Source organism: Micromys minutus (assembly GCF_963924665.1).
Source record: "Micromys minutus genome assembly, chromosome: 14".
Taxonomy (NCBI): domain Eukaryota; kingdom Metazoa; phylum Chordata; class Mammalia; order Rodentia; family Muridae; genus Micromys; species Micromys minutus.
The window spans coordinates 537,226-553,738 of NC_137983.1; the positions used below are offsets into that span (position 1 = coordinate 537,226).

A 16,513-nucleotide genomic window follows, 5' to 3' on the forward strand; every position below is an offset into this window, starting at 1 on the left:
CTCCCTGTTCTTCAAACATGTTGATGGTTCTTACACGTGAACCCCAGTTCAACATTTGATATTCTTTGTAATCAGATTTTTAAGGACTCTGCACCCCAGATCTCTTGACTGTTGTCCTGCATCAGACCTTTGAATGGAGAGTCTACCCTCTTGGAGTTGACTGTTGGAGATTCTAATGCATTTTTCAAGCCCAGCTCTGCGAACTGCTCAGGGGAATCCCTGAAAAGCGAGCTGGGAAAGGGACAGGCACCTTGCTCCCTGTAGTCTCTAGGCACGCTGGCTCTGTTGATGAGAAGACAAACAGCCTCGGAAAACAGAGACAGAAAAATTAAAGAAATTTCTACTAGGGTGGGGCCGGCCACTGAGTAATTTTTTTTAGCAGAGTACGCTGTGGTAAACCATGGAGTTCGTGTTGTTTTTGCCGAAGTCAGTGCTGTGTGTGGTTTCGGTACACCGCTCGGGCGGCTGTTGAAACTGCTGTGGTTTCCACGTAAGACCTACTGTGCCTCTTCAGTCCCCTCAACTAGTGCACCAGGGGGCATGGGCCAGGGGTGCCGTGCCTGCTATGGGCACCAACCTTCGAAGCTTCCATGTACCTTTTTTGTTGTTTGTTATTTTGAGAGGGGTTTCACTGGGTGTCTCAGAGCCATCCCTGACTAGCCTCAAACTCAGAGATTCCCTATGCCTGGCCAAATAATTCGATCATGATGATGATGATTACATTATTAATATTATACTTATGAGCTTTGTGTGCACCTCTTCCTTTGTGTTGGCTTACTATGTTTATTTGCTTCCGTATATCTATGAGACCATGGCACACAGGTGGGGTCAGATGGAAACTGGCAGGAGTTGGTTCTTCCGTTGTATAAATTTTAGGAATTGACTTTGAGGGAACTGGCTTGGGAGCGAGCAACTTTGTCTGCTGGGCTAGTTCCTTGTTTTGTCTTTGAGACACACCCATACTGTCCTTAGACTCCAGATTCCCTCCTTAACAGTTTTAAGTTTATTCTGAACTCTTCTCCCTTTTCCATAGCCATTTCTCCATGTTCATATCCAAAGAGCCAAACAAGCCTTGCCTCCCAAAACGGGAACAGACAGAGTGACTTTGTCACACTCAGAATTTGCTCACCTCAGAAAATAGGGAAGGAGATTACAGAGTTAGCAGAAGTGATTACATAAAACTAGACCCAGCCTTAAAACTCTACAGCCATGGCTAGGGGCTTCCATCCTTGCTCAAGCCCCAGGCTTAATCCAGGGCCATGCCAACCTGCAAGTGGCAGGGACCTAAAGTGCCTCTGCGCCTGCTCGGCCACACACACACACACACACACACACACACACACACACACACACACACAACTACCCAAGAGAAAACCGTCATCATCCTGAAAACAAGAGGCACCGGTTACTGCTAGCTGGTTTTGTGAGCACAGTCACAACTTCTAACGGTTTCAGCTGCACCAAGTCTCGGTGTAAACGACTCTTTTTCATCTCTGATCCCCTCAATGTTCTCAGAAGCCTCAGCCTCACGTGACTGCAGCCAGCTGGCTTCCCAGCAAAACTGTTTGTTTGTTTGTTTGTTTGTTTGTTTTTTAATCCCCCAAGCCAGGGAGAAAAGAGTTCTTTTTTATAAAAAAGATGAGAGAGGTTCAGAAGTGACTAGTTACCTCCTGCCCCTGCTCAGGTTTCTTCTGACCTGGTCTTAAATTACTGTTCCTCGTTTTTGAGACAGGCTGTCATGTAGACCAGGCTTGGTGGCTAGTGCTGAACTTGAACTCCTAGTCTTCCTTCCTGAACCTCACTGTGCCTGAGTCAGGCATGATGGACCATGCCTAGTTATTTGTGGGTAGGGAGTGAATCCCAGAACTTCACTCCAAACTAAACAGGCCATACCCTTGTTTTTATTTGTAAACAAGGCTGGCAATATAATACAATCTAGCTTTAAACTCAATCCTGCCTCAGCCTCCCAAGTACTGGGATACAGTCTATGTAGCATATTTAAGGCTACACAAGACCCTTTTTCCAAAAACAAAAAAATCCTGTTTCCAGTAGTGACTTGTTCTACATAGCTTAGGGTCAGAGCTTTCAACCATGAAGTTGATGGTGGGATGTGGAGACAGGCTGAGAGCAGGCTGCGTGGGGTGTGTGGAGGTCCAGCTGCAGCAGCCTCTATCTTAGCAGCTTGCCCAGTACTAGGCCTGCACAGGTATGTGTTAGTGTGTGTTTGTATATGGTAGGGGTGGGTTTCAGAAACCATGGTAGTGCAAGATAGCATCTGATTAGAGAGAGTATCCAGGTTTGGGGGCTACTGCAGAAGTCTAGGAGGAGAGTTGGTGTGATCCTGGGATTTTCTAATGTTCAGATACCTGGGGGACTCAGATTTTGTGCTGTGGAGGGCCACATTTAATCAAAACCCTCCTTCCCACCTCCTGGTGGGAGACTGAAGATGGGAGAGCAAAGCCCCAGACTCTTGGACAGTTTTCATCTCTGAGAAGAAAATGAGAAGGCATACCAGGCTTTAGTCACAAGGGCCACAGGCAGTGAGTTGGCACTGGATGTGGATGGGAGGGAGGCCTGGAGGAGGTCAGGTGAAGCAACAGAACAGGTAAAGCCTTGCATATACTAGGCTGGTGGGGAGATCTGAGCAGAGGTGAGGTCAGGTCTCTGGCAGGAGGAGTTTGCTTGGGAAGGAAGTTATGGAGACAGTAAGCAGAGAGGGCACTCAAAGGAGGACAGGCACCTTGCCCATGTCACAGCCCCTTTGCCTGGTTTCCCTTGGCTGAGGCTCTTGACACATAAGATGTGCTTTTAGTTATATTCACAGCAGTCTGGGGACTGAGGAAGGAGGCTCAGAGCAGCAGCAAGACCCTGTCCTCAGTGCCAAACATCTGTCGTTTGTGAGCCTCTCTAGCCTCTGTTGCCGGCTCCCTCGTCTCTGGTGGAGCGGGCTTGTTGAGGACTGGCTTGCAGGGGGCTGGCGGTTGGCAGCAGGGCAGAGAGAACAGCAGGGGTACTTGGGAATAGGAGACGCCACAGGGGTCATGGCTGCTCTAAGAAACCAGGTGTGTGCCTACCCTTCTAACAGTGTCTCCAGGTCTGTAACCATGACCTGGGCAGAAAGCTAAGGAGACTGGGTGTGGTGATGCATGCCTTTAATCCCAGCAGTCAGATAGTGAATTCCTGGACAGCCTGCTCTGCATGGTGAGATCCTGCCTTTAAAAAAAAAAAAGAAAAAAAAAGTAGAGGGAAGCAGCAGCCTTCTGAAGGGACAGTGCAGTGACACTCGACTGACTCGACCTTGGCCATGCACATGCATCTGCTGTGGTCTGGTGTCATAGGGCCCCACTCCAGATGTGTCCCTGTGAGTATGTGAGGTGGAACACTGTAACAGCCTGTCAGGTGCTTATGTCCTGATGGTGGCTCCAGGTTACTGTGTTGTGAGACATTTCTCATGACACAGCCTGGATCTGACCTGCACTTGACAGCTATGCCACTTCCAGAAGAGAGCTGCAACCAGGGCTCTTAGCCAGCACCAGATAGCTGTTGAGAACCATTTATAGGCAGCAGCCCACCTCCCCCTGCCCAGTCTCTTCATTCCTGCACCACATACAAATGGAGAAATTGAGACCAGCTAACTCTCAGAACTTTTCCTCCATGAGCCCTAGATCAGAAGGTGGCAGATTCAAATTGAGCTTGGAGCCCTTGGTGTCTGGAAGCTCAGAAATTGGGGTGGGGGTGGTTTATGTATTTGGGGAAGCAGAATATGGTACTAATGCCTTTTCTTGCATTTACCCATTTACTGGGAGGATGAGTGCCATCATACAAACAAGTCAGAACAGTATAGTATATAGGCTGCTGCTTCCATGTTGGTGCCTGGGATGGCTAAGGCTGTGTATTGTCCCCACAACCAGGTGTCCAGGGTCAACCGCTCTAGTTTCTTTCTGAATGATGACTTTGAAACCATGAGAACTAGTGTGGGTAATTCAGTTAACACCAGGGAGATATGCTGACCTGACCCCTGGGACTAATGTGTCAGCCATGCTGGATGTCTGGACCCAGAGTGCTCAGGCACAACACCAGGAGGCAAGAGAGCCAGGCTGGGACTTCAGCCTTTTGTGGTGTGTGCCTGGTACTTGTCACCTGCAGTCATGCCCTGTGCTCTGCTGAGTTGGTGGCTTCATCACCAGGAAGTTCTCCCTACCCCATCCTTGCTGTGTTTAGAAGTTTTGTTTCTCTGCTCAGCTGTGATGAGAAGTGTGATGGGCTGGGCTAAAGCTCTCATGGAACAAGTCTGCCAGTCTCACTGTGTAAGTATTCTCTGAGTGAACACATAGTAACTGTAGAGAACTGTGGGCCAGTGACATTTTAGAACCAGGATGTTGGTACTGGTAGCCAAACACTGCAAAAACAATGTGTCCATAACTACTAAAGATAGGTCCAGTCTGATGTGACCTGAAGTGAGCTTGGGCCACTAGTAAACACCTGTCAACTGTCAGCCCTGAGCTTGGTAACATGAGGCAGGAAGATGAGTTCAAGGCCCAGCCTGGCCTACATAAGACCCTCTCTTTAAAACAGCTTTAAAAAAAAAATCACTCTTCTGGTACCATTCATGACCTTATTACACCTTTGTTCTAGGTTATTATCGAATGTAACGCCATTGCATAATAAGTACAGAGTGAACATGGGGTCTTGGATTCCAGACCCTCCGAGTCAGAACCCCCAGGGCCATCCTTCTCTGAATACTCCCTTTTCCCCAGAGAGACAGCAGGTCCCCCTCTGCAGTCCGCCCTGTCTTAGTAAGTAACTTGTGTTTCTTTCTTTCTTTTTCCCCTTTCTGTTTTTGTTTTGTGTTTGTCCCCTAAACTTTCCAGGTCAGAGTACACCTGTAAGCCAGCTGGGTTCTTCAGCCTTCCCTGAGTCCCCTGATCCATTCCAGCCACTCGGGGCTGACAGCGGCGACCCGTTCCAAAATAAAAAAGGGTTTGGGGACCCATTTAGTGGCAAAGATCCATTTGCCCCTTCCTCTTCAGCTAAACCTAAGGCCTCTTCCTCCAGCTTTGCCAACTTCACCTCTGTAAGTTGAGTCCTTCCTTGGCCGCCTTCCCGCCTCGCTTGCTGCTTCTCGGGGTGGGGGTCCCGCAGCTATGGACACTGCTTCGCTCCACTGCTGGTGCCTCCCTACAGTCACCAGCTACTTTTGTTACTTATTCTGAACTAGCTTCTGTAAGACAAATAGGCTGTTGATAAGGAAGAGAACCACGGTTTAATGGACTGTAGGAAGGTGAGATTTACACACACACACACACATGCCTGCCTCAGTGTTCAGTGGCTTGTGTCCCTCAGAAGATGTTCTGTTCACTCGGTCTTTATTTGGGACTGAAGGTGTGCGCCACCACACTGGTTCATTGAATCTGAAGGTGGAGCAGGCAGGCACCTCCCAAGACCATCTAGAAACATTTACCAGGGTTCTGCTGCCTCCAAAGAGAACTTTGAGTGCCAGGGTCAGTGGTCCTGCCCAAGTACATCATGCAAATAGGAGCAGTCGTCTGCTCCTAATAGTAAGCAGGATGTCTAGCAAATAGATTTGGCTACTGTTCATTGTGCTTTTTTCTGATTTCTGCTTACTAGCTAAAAAATATTTCTACCTAGATGACCACCCTGGAGCCTCTTCTATTTCCAAGGGATCAGAGAGACTACTTGTCCAGGCTAGGGATTTTCTGGAAGCACCCTGAGTTCTTATTAACACTGCCTTGCTATTTGTGTAGAGCCTGAAGCCCCTTCAGCATATCCTCAGCACCCTCCAACATCTCAGGGCAACCTGTGCTTAGTACTATCTTCCCATAATCCATTTCACCTTTCAGGGTGGGGTCATTTTTTTAAAGCTTTCCTTTATGCTTGTGAATGTCCTTGGCTGGCTAACCGGAGAGACTGGATAACTGCTCTGTTTACTTATTTGTGCTTCTTTCTTTGAAATAAGCCCGACCTTCTTAGTCTGTAGCCTAGAATGGCCTTGAGCTACTTACAGATCCTTGCACCCCAGGCTGTGTGCAGGGCTGGGATGACAGGTGTCAAGCAGACCTGGAGGGGAAGTGTGTGGCTCAGTGATGATGGACAGGCAGAGCCTGCATACAACCCTAGCTTCCATTCCCAGTACAGCACAAAACAAAACCCTCCCCAGACAATTGTCCCGAGGCAGAGCTGGGCCTAGTGGTACTCACCTCTCATCCCAGTACTGAGAGGCTGAGGCAGGAGGATCTCAAGTTTGAGGCCAGCCTGAGATACACAAGGAGATACTGTCCAAAATTATTAATAATAATTCATTGATTCCTGGGGACCTGTAGCCCATTCAGTTCTGTTGACAGTACCTATAGTGTGTGCCTTTAAAAAAAGTGGCATTATTAGTAAAAACCAGGGACAAAAGCACTTTGAGTTGTTTGAGATCACCAGGGTTATCTTCTGGTGGAAACTAATAACCACCAAGGCCGGAGATGGTAAAGACAGCGTGTGCCTAGTGTGCCCGGCCCTGGGTTCATCCCCGGTGCCACACAGCCTTCTCAGCAGCAGGATCAGGAGTTCCAGTTCAGCCTGGGCTATAAAAAATAAAATAATCCGTTTAAAAAAATAAAAACCAAACAACATGGCTGTTTGTTCTCCGGGTGTCGGTGCAGGGAGAATGGCGGTGGGGCTGAACCACAGTGTAGAGAAATGACTGGCCTTTCTGAAGAGCCAGCTTACTTCCTGTGCGCACAGAAGCAGAGCCCTGGCCCTGCTGTGTTGTCATGGGCACCAGGCTCCAGGCTATGACTGCTGGGCTAGCGACTCCTTTGCCCCAGAGTAGTTACAGGCTTCGGTTTTATTTTTCAAGTTTATCTGTTTGTTGTTTGGGTTTTAAGAAAGGGACTCTCCCAGGCTGGTCTGAAACTCATAGCTTCTAAGGGAAACCAAATCGTACCTGGCCTGACCTGTGGCCTTTTTTTGTATAAAGTTGTCACCTTCACCACTACCAGGGGCCTGGTATTCCCATCAGTCAGTACACACGGTCGTCTCTGGAACAGGACCCTGGTAGGCTTCCACACCTCTACTTGCTGGGCTATAAATCTACCACCCTCCCAGAACGCGGGGTGGCCAGCCCTTCAGGAGCCTGCGTTCTAGGATCCTCAGGACTTTAGCACTGTGCAAACTCAGAAAAAGCTGTCATCGAGTACGGAAAGCAACCTGCTTATCTTGGGCTTCCAGAAACCGATGTCACCAAGCAGGATGGCCACTGCTGTCCTAGGTACCTGCAGTGGCACTCTAGAGCTTTCTAGTGATAGCCACTCACAGAAGCTACACTCACTGTGCCTGTAGCTCAGACTTGTGCACTCAGTGCAGATGACACCCAGGACTCCACCCCAGCATTGTATAAGTGTCTTTGATGATGTGGGCCTGTCAAATCAGGAGTTAAAGGACAGCCTTAGCTGGTTCAAGTCCAGCCTGGGCTACAAGAGACCCTGTCTCGAAAAAAGGACAAAGGAGCCAGCACTTTAATCCCAGTTGGAGGGAAGCCTGAGCAGCAGAGAAATAATTTTTCTTAAAAGCAACAAAAAAAGAATTTTTTTTTTTTACATTCAGGCAAACCTGCTTAGCAGGGCATGGTGGTGACCGTCAGAGTTCTAGGGAATTCGGGGCCAGCTTGGGTTGCCCAGGCCCCTGCCTACAGAACAAACAGCCTCAAACTGTGAGTGTGAGCCTCCTTAAAAGCAGTCATGTGTGTGTGTGTGTGTGTGTGTGTGTGTGTGTGTGTGTGTGTGTGTGTTTAAACGGGAATAGCTTGCCTGTACAGCCTCCTTGAGAGCCAGGCAGACAATTAGACTGGCTAGGCTGAACTTTGCAAGTGCCTCCTTGAACAAGCTGGGCAGCTGGGGCGGAGCCTGTCTGTATGCTCTATGCAGGGGCATGTCTGAATTTCCAAGAGGCATCAGAAATAAAATTTTTACTTGAAACAAATTCTCAGTGATGATGGTGTCTGAGAAAGGTGGACTCCTCGTAGCTGCTTTGGGCCCTGACATACAGTACAGAAGGGAAGTGGCGCCCAAGCGGCTGTTCTTGGAGCACCTAAGCTGCACAGGTTCAGCTCCTGCCCCTTATGTGACCCAGGAGAACCAGAGATGACCCAGTCTAAGCACCTCCAACCAGGCTAGTTAGTAAGCCACTGAGAAATGCTCTTTCTGGAAATTTCTCTCAGCCCAGTGCTAGTACTTGCACAGTACATGAGGCAGGTCTATCTGGGATTCCCTGTCTTGGCCTCCAGCTCTGATGTGCCCAATGTGTGGGGTGCAGTACGGGAGGGGCCTTGCTGCTATGCTCTGATGGGGGCTTGTCTGGGACGTTTGCTTTTCTTCAAGACAGAAAGGGGCAGGGTGATCTATGACTGCCTGTGGGAACAGACGAGGAGACACTGTCACTTACTGGATTCTGTTGACAGATGAGTCTGAGGTCCAGTTATTCTGGCTGCAGAAGCACTCACCTCGTTCCTCCACAGCATCCTGCAATGCTGTTCCTCTCCGAGGAGGCTGCAGGTTGTCTGTCTCATTCACTGCTGGTGTCTGTCTGCTCCGGAGGACTGGAACCTTGTCTCTATTGTCACAAATCTTTCCTGGTTAAGGGGACTGTGGGTATCTCTGGACAGGCAGTGGGCTCCCTTGGGGCTTGAGGCCTCTCTAGAGGACATGCAGCAAAGTGAGGATTTGGTAGGGTGTGGTGCAGCCCTAAGGAGTGTGGGAATGTTGACAGCCAGGTGGGGTGGCTGAGACAGGAGGATAAAGATATATTTTATTTATTCAAGTACACTGTAGCTATACACCAGAAGAGGGCATCAGATGGCTGTGAGCTGTTGCTGGGAATTGAACTCAGGACCTCTGGAAGAGCAGTCAATGCTCTTAACCACTGAGCCATCTCTCCAGCTCCCAGGAAACCCTATTTTTAAAGGAGACAGAGAAAAAAGGCTGTAGAATGCACCTAAAGTTATTGGGCCTGCCTGCTAGAACCTTCCAGTACCAGGCCAGTACCAGCTGCCTCTCTCTGTAAGGATGGATGCCTGGCCCTCCAGTAGGCTGCTCAGGTTGGATGCACTCTGGTTCTTACATAGGGTGAAGTCAGGCCCCCTCAGCATGGGCCTCTGCTTCCGCTCTGGGCCCTCTCTCACTGTCCAATCAATCTTCCTTTGTAGTTTGGCAATGAGGAGCAGCAGCTGGCCTGGGCCAAGCGGGAGAGTGAGAAAGCGGAGCAGGAGCGGCTGGCGAGGCTGCGGCGACAGGAACAGGAGGACCTGGAGCTGGCCATTGCCCTCAGCAAGGCTGATATGCCGGCCTAGGTGACGCAGGGGAAGCCACAACTGTCTGTATGTACACACCCATGCTCAGAGTGTGCCCCCTTTCAAGCCAAGCCATGCCACGCCATGCCACGCCATGCCACAGCCAAGGAAGGACAGCTGGCCGCAGGGCCTCAGGCTACAAGGCTTTGTTGAGAGGCAGCAGACACAGCTCATTCCTGTGGGTGGGCCAGGAAGGCAACCATAGGTAAAAGGCCTGGAACCATCAGTTAGGCTCTTCCTTCCAATCATTCAGTGGCTGACAGAGAAGGCCTCAAGCCTCCTGGCTGCAGACAAGCTCCACCCCAACCCTTCCTTGCATCCACAAGACACCCTGCACACATGATGTATGCATTCGTTGTGTAAAAATGAAGTTTGAATGATTAATATAAAATATTTTAATACAAAATATGAGACTAACTTCTTTTCAGTCAGAGGAAGCCTACACCTGGTACACTGGGGACTGAGTCCTCTCTATCAGGTGGGGAAAGGAGCTGCATTGTCTGTTTTAATTGTGTGTGAATGGTGAGCATATATGCACAGGTTCTGACAGAGGTAAGGGGGTGTCCTGTCCCCTGGAGCTGGGGGTCACAGGCATTCAAGAGCCTCCCAGTGTGACTGCTGGGACACTTAGCTCCTTAGCAATGGCCTTGTGTGCTCTTAACTGTTTTTTTTCCACTTTATTTTATTTAATTATTATTACACATTGTGTGTGTACATGCATCCATGGTGCACAGTAAATGGTCAGAGGTCAGTTCTTTCTTCCAGGCATGGAGCCTTCACACTGAATTCAGGTCATCATACAATTTAGGTCAGCAAGCACCTTTACCCAGTGAGAATGTCACAGAGCACTTTGCTGTAGATAATGGTGGCTTTGGTTTGTTTGTATTTAATATGTATGACTGTTTTGTCTGTATGCCTTGTCTGTGTCTCCCTGGTGCCTATGGAAACCAGAAAAAAGTGCCAAGTTCCCTGGAACTGGAGTTACAGATGATGGTAAGCCACCCCATGGGTACTAGGAACTGAACTCTGGTCCTCTGTAAGGGTATTCAGCACTTTTAACTTCTAAGGCATCTCTCAAATCTCACTCAGATGTTAAATTAAAGGCAACTTTCAACCACAGAGAAGCCAGTTTGGCACTTTTTTCACTTTCCAAAACGCATCCTTTCCCCTGCATAGGGGGAAATGCTTTTTAAAGGCAAGTAGAATGCTAGACACCCCTTCTCAGTACCCAAAGCGGAGGTAAGGACAGCTTGTCAGTCTGATCTACATAATGAGTTCCAGGACAGCCAAGGCTGCACAGAAAGACCCTGCGTCAGAGTGACATGGGTCTGACAGCCGAGGTCAGAAGTGCTCTGGGATGTGCAGCTTTCTACAGAAAGGATGCAGGCACTCACCATTCAGAGCTGTGGACTATCTGTGTGAATGGCCTTGGGCCATGGCTGGGGGTATCCTTGTGTTTTCCCTGGAGCTTACACTTTACTTCATGTGCTTAGAATCTAACTTGGGGCTGGAGCTGGGAGATGCCTGCTGTTCTTGGAGAGGACCCAAGTTTTCCTCCCAGGCTGTTTGTAACTGTGAGTGTCCCAGTTCCAGGAGACCCAGTGTCCCATTGGTACTCAGCCACTTTCACATGCACATTTTAAAAAATAGTTTAAATAATCTTGCCAGATGTGCTGGTACATGCTTTTGATCCCGGTGCTGAAGAAACAGCGGCACCGGCAGGCAATAAATCACTTTTTAAACTTAAAAATGAGAAAGAAAAGTCCTAAGAATTAAAGTCTAAGGCAAGGCTTGGAGCCAGTCCGGCTGGTGGCTTTTCATACAGCTTCCCCTTGTGCTAGCTGTAACAGTAACTATGAGACACTGTATAGACCAGAATCCAACCCAGAATCTCATTGTGATGTGAAACACTTCAAGAAGGACCTCAACTAAGCATGGTGGCTCACACCTGTCACCCCAGAGAGGAGAGGCACACAGAGTTCTAGGCCAACTTCATTTACATAGAAATGCCCTGTCGAAAGGAAGGGTCCAAGCTTATTATTTTATTTATGTGTGTGTCGTGAGTGTGCGGTGCCTATGGAGGATAGATAAAGGCATCAGATACCCAGGACCTGGAGTTACAGGTGGCTATAAACCACCCAACATGCATTCTGGGAACTGAACTGGAGTCCTCTGCAAGACCAGTGTGTACTCTTGAACCCCGATCAATATCTATCCAGCTCCATATTTTACCTGATGTTTTGTGTGGGGTGACACTCTTTGCTTTGTGGGCCCAGGATTCTAACTGTGATAGAGAATCCTGGGAAGAAGCTGCATCCACAGAGGTTAGCCAGATAATTAGAGCTACAGGAATATGGAGGTATAGGGATGTTGCAGGGTTAGATCCTAATTGTGACTTGCCCACCTCCTTGTAGGACCAAATATCCTATGACTAATAGGCAAAAAACTCCTTGGGTTGTATACCAGCCTCGGGAAAAGAAAAACCAGAAACCTCCACAGCTTCTGTCAACGTGAAAGCCAGAGGTTATCGGGCAGCTAAGCCATTTCCAGGCTGCTGTGAGCAGCTGTGTGACATCCATAATGGTGTTTGAAAAGCCCTTGGTTTGGGACTTTGTAACTGTAAACATTTCACAAAATGGCTTCCATCTTGAGGTGTGGACTTTAAGGTGCCCTGAATGTGGGTAGTTCATACGTGGCTCCAGAACAAAGTGTCTTGTACCCTTTGAGGGGAGATTGTGTTTCTGCATCCACTAGTCCACACAATTCAGTCAGACTTGGTGGAAGGCAGCCTACCACGAGCCATCTCACCAGCCACTCACTTTTTTTTTTAAGGACCAGTTTAGATTTAAAATCACAGGGATACAAAGTTCCAGAAACCCATTCCTGCATCTTAGTTACCCAGCTGCCTTCACTTCCCGCAGCCTTTTCCATTCTGGATCCCTTCCAACCCTTACTCTCAGTTTCCTTCTCTCCTGTGACCTGAAAGTTCACAGACCTTCTTGGTACACCTTGGGCCTACAAGTGTTTACACAGCATGTGTATGCAGTGCCCTCTGAGGGCCAGAAGATGCTATCGGATCCCTTGAGACAGGACTTAATTGACTGTCCCAAGCCACCATGTTGGTACTCGAGCCTCAACTTTGAGGCTTTTAAGGCTTTAGTAGCCAGGTGTTGTGCCATGTCTCTCTTTGGAATTCCTGTTCAGAAGGCTAGAGAAAAGTGACAGCCTTATAGGAGGAAATGCAGGTAAGAATACCCAGGATGAGAGCTGGAGAGATGGCTCAGTGGTTAGAGCACTGGCTGCTCTTCCAGAGGTCCTGAGTTCAAATCCCAGCAACCACACAGTGGCTCACAACCATCTGTAATGGGATCTGATGCCCTCTTCTGGTGTGTCTGAAGACAGCTACAGTGTACTTATATATAATAAATAAATAAAATCTTTAAAAGAAAAATACCCAGGAGGGGGTCTATCTAAAGGGCTGGGAGATAGCTTAGTCAGGAAAGTACCTGTCCTAGAAGCACTAAGACCTTAGTTTGAATCCCTGAAAGCTAAGTAAAACAAGCCAAGCAGGACTGGTACACAGCTGCACGCATACCCAAGTGCTGGAGGCAGAGACAGGAGGATGCCTAAAGTTCACTGGCTAGCCAGGCCTGCATCCTCCTGGAGCTCTAGGTTCAGTGAGAGGCCCTGCCTTTTAAAACAAAAAGATGGAGAGTGACTGAGGAAGACACGTGACATCAGTGTGACATCTAACCTCTAAGGTGCAGGAAAGCGATGCCCAAAAGAAAAAGAAGCTACAGGCAGCCAGCCAAAGCATTGCACACCTAATCCCACATTCCAGGAGCCAAAACAACTAAGCAGCCACACGGAGATGCCATGTCTCAAAAAAATAAGTAAATAACAAAAAAGCATGCAGCCCTGTACTCCATCCCTACATCCATAGGAAACAGGCTGGGGCTGTTTCCCCCAGCACTGCAGAATCAAGAACAGGAAGACAGGGATCTCAAACTCACCCTGGACTACCCGAGACCCTGACTCAAGAAAATTAACGTTTCATAGGAAAAAGAAGGCTTAGAGCGGAGCTCAGTGCCAAACAGGTCTCAGGGCTGGGGGTTTGGGCCTCTGGTGGCAGACCTTCCTTGGGGCGGCAGGGTGTGGGGAGCGGGAGCCACTGTCTGGGCCAAGGTATCCTGGGAAATGAACCAACCCAGATATTCGAGCCAGGACTCTTTGTTTTTCAAGATGGGGTCTTTTTGTCCTGGAACTCACCTTGCTAATAATGAGGCTGGCCGGGTGGCCAGCTGGCCTTGAACTCAGATCTATTTGCCTCTGCCTTCCTGAGTGCCGGGGTGTGTGTGTGCTTGGCTGGAGTCAGGACTCTAAGAGGTGACTTCACATTGCAGATTCTGAGATTTGACTTGCAGATGGTATTAGCTCACTTTGGTTTCAGGTCAAGAGTCAAGGGACCAAATTGCCCCTACCAAGTGGCAGTTTAGTGAGATGAATTCCCAGGTTTAAAGCTGGTTTTACGGGAAGGTCATTCATGTCCTGAGCCCCTTCTGCAGGGCTATTTTAGGACCAAACAGGAAGCAGTCAGAAAACAAAAGGCTGCCACCAAAAATAATGGACTTAATATCAGATCTAGTGTCTTTCAAATGTAGGCCTCCCACCCTCACTCAAAAAACCTCCCCAGTAAAAAGTTCCTAGGAACTGAACAAATTGTATCAGGAGATGATATTGGGAAAACAACAAAAACTTTAAAGAAGAGAAAAACTTTTAAATGTGTTTTTTATCAGTTGGTAGTGGTGTGCGCACTGCCCTAGCATTTGGGAGGCTGAGGAAAGGAGAGTTACAGGTTTGAGGCCAGCCTGGGCTACATAGTAAAACCTTATCTTAAAAAGTACCACCCTCCACCACCACCCCAACCCCTGTTAAAAACATTTATACTCAAGATAAACGTTGATGGCTTCCTGAGAGAAAGATGTGAAGGAACATTGGTTTAAATGTTACCTCTGACTGTGTGCTGAAATTTAATGTGATGAACAATCATTTCACACAGGCCTATCTGTGTTAATTACAGCAGTGCATGTCACAGATCATACCAGCACTTGGGAGGAGGAGGGAGGAGGATGTGGAACTTAAGACCAGCCTGGGCTTCTTGAGACTATCTCACACAACAGTAAATGTAGACGAATAACCAAGGATGGAGGTGCATGCCTCCCATCACAGCACGTGATGAGACAGAGGCATCCTGGTCTTCGTAGCAGACTCAGGCAAGCCTGGGCTACACAGTGAGACTCTGGCTCTAAATAAACAACAAATCACATGGCCTGTGAAGTGGCTCAGGGGTGAAGGTGATTGCAGCCAAACCTGAGGACCGGGAGGAAGGAGAGACTGACTCCTGCAAATTGTCCTCTGACTTCCACACATGACCTTCCACACATAATGTATGTATGCACACATACATCAAACAAATAAACACAATGTTATAAAGCAGTGATACTGCATTATGTTAATCTGGCTGTGGATGGTGGTGGTAGCTCACACCTTTAATCCCAGCACTCAGGAGACTGAGGCAGGCACATCTCTGAGTTGAAGGCCAGCCTGGTTTACAGAGCGACTTCCAAGACAGCCAAGGCTACTTAGAGAGACCCTGTCTTGACAAAAACAATCACATGAAGACCTACAGACTCAACTAACCTGGCCCATAGGGGTCACAGAGACCAAACAGCGTTGTGAGCTGGACCTAGGCCCTACATATTGGTAGCAAATGTGCAGCTTGGTCTTCATGTGGATCCCCTAACAGTTGGATCGGGGCTGACTTTGCTCGTGTCCAGCTGGACTGATGGTCAGGCCTCCCTCAGTGGGAAAGGATGCGCTTAGTCCTGCCACAGCTGATGTGCCAAGGCAGGTGGGTTCCCAAGGAGGCCTCTTCTCTGAGGAGAAGGGGAGAGGGTGGTGGGCATAGGGCTTTGGGAGAGTGGGACTGGAAGGAGGGAGGACAGGGAGTGTGGGGGGACCAGAATGTAAAGTGAGTAAATTAATTAATAGAAAAAAATCAGTCAATCAATAAAAAGACTGAAGAAATAAAAACGTGGGGCTCATGGGGACAGGGGACTAGGGAGAAGTTTCCTCAACTAGTTCCTGGCACTCTAGAGGCAGAGGCTGAAGGAACCTGCTGCCACACCCCATACCCCTTTCTAAAGTTTTTTTGTTTTTGTTTCTGGGTTTTTGGTTTGGTTTGGTTTGGTTTTTAAAAGTCGCTCTCATTGCAAACTAGAAACACAATAAAAAGAAATCTGGGCTTGATTGGCCTCCTGGCTTCGGTATGTGGCCTCTTTTGTGTGAGGCTCCACACTGAAGGAACTCTCTTTGTCATGTCAACCACTGGCCAGGTAAGTCGGGAAATCCGGAGGTGGGGGCCGGTCAGCCCTGTTCAATCTGGTTTGTTGTGATCCAGTACAATAGCTTAAAGAAAGACAGTTGTGCTTGTAAGTGTATTTTAGAATGTTACTGTATTTCCTGGGTGAGGCTTGACCACATTTAGGAGCAAGCTGGTTATGCCTTTAAAAAGAAAAAAAGTCATGTATCCCAGGCTAGCCCTAACATTCTACATAGCTGTGGATAATTTTGAACCTTAAATCCTCCTGCCTCTCTCCCTAGTACCAGATGACACGGGTGTGCCACCTGGTTGGTGCTGGGGGTGAAGCCGCTGAGCCTTAGCCCTGGAACAATGCTTATACTAAGCACAGACCTAGTAAAGTGTCTCCTGCAGGACTCCAGCACCCCAACCCCCACCTCCCCACCCCGGCTGGGAGAACTCGGATTTCTTGGGGACCATTGTTTCTAAACTAGAGGAAAGCCAAAGGCAGAAAGACCCAGGAGAGCCGAGTTCAAGTCCACTCTTAATTGTGTAGCAAGTCAGGAGGCCAGGGTGGGCTTTGAGAGACCCTGGGTCAAAAAGCAAAACAAAGGAGGCAGGGTTGGGGTGGGGGAGGGTGTGCAGCTCAGTGGCTCAGCCAGTAAAGGCACTTGGTCACTGATGACGCTGGTGACCTGAGTTTGATCCCACCAACCCATATGGTAGAAAGAGGGGAGAGACTTCAGCAAATTGTCCTCCACGTTCATGTGCATGCACATGATAAATAAGTATAAAAAAAC

At 48.5% G+C, this 16,513-nt stretch overlaps 1 protein-coding gene across 8 annotated transcripts in view; it reads left to right on the plus strand.

Moving 5' to 3' along the window:
• EPS15L1 (epidermal growth factor receptor pathway substrate 15 like 1) overlaps positions 1-16,513 on the plus strand; it is a 91,612-nt gene that overhangs the window by 67,038 nt on the left and 8,061 nt on the right. For 4 of the 8 annotated variants that reach the window (XM_080928717.1, XM_080928716.1, XM_080928718.1 and 1 more), the window contains 2 exons: positions 4,872-5,074; positions 9,209-9,716. In XM_080928717.1, the coding sequence (XP_080784843.1) occupies positions 4,872-5,074; positions 9,209-9,352 (347 nt within the window). In that variant the 3' untranslated portion in view covers positions 9,353-9,716. Of the gene's footprint in view, positions 1-4,871; positions 5,075-9,208; positions 9,717-16,513 lie in introns of those variants that run through there. The other 4 variants (XM_080928721.1, XM_080928722.1, XM_080928715.1 and 1 more) reach the window with 3 other exon arrangements.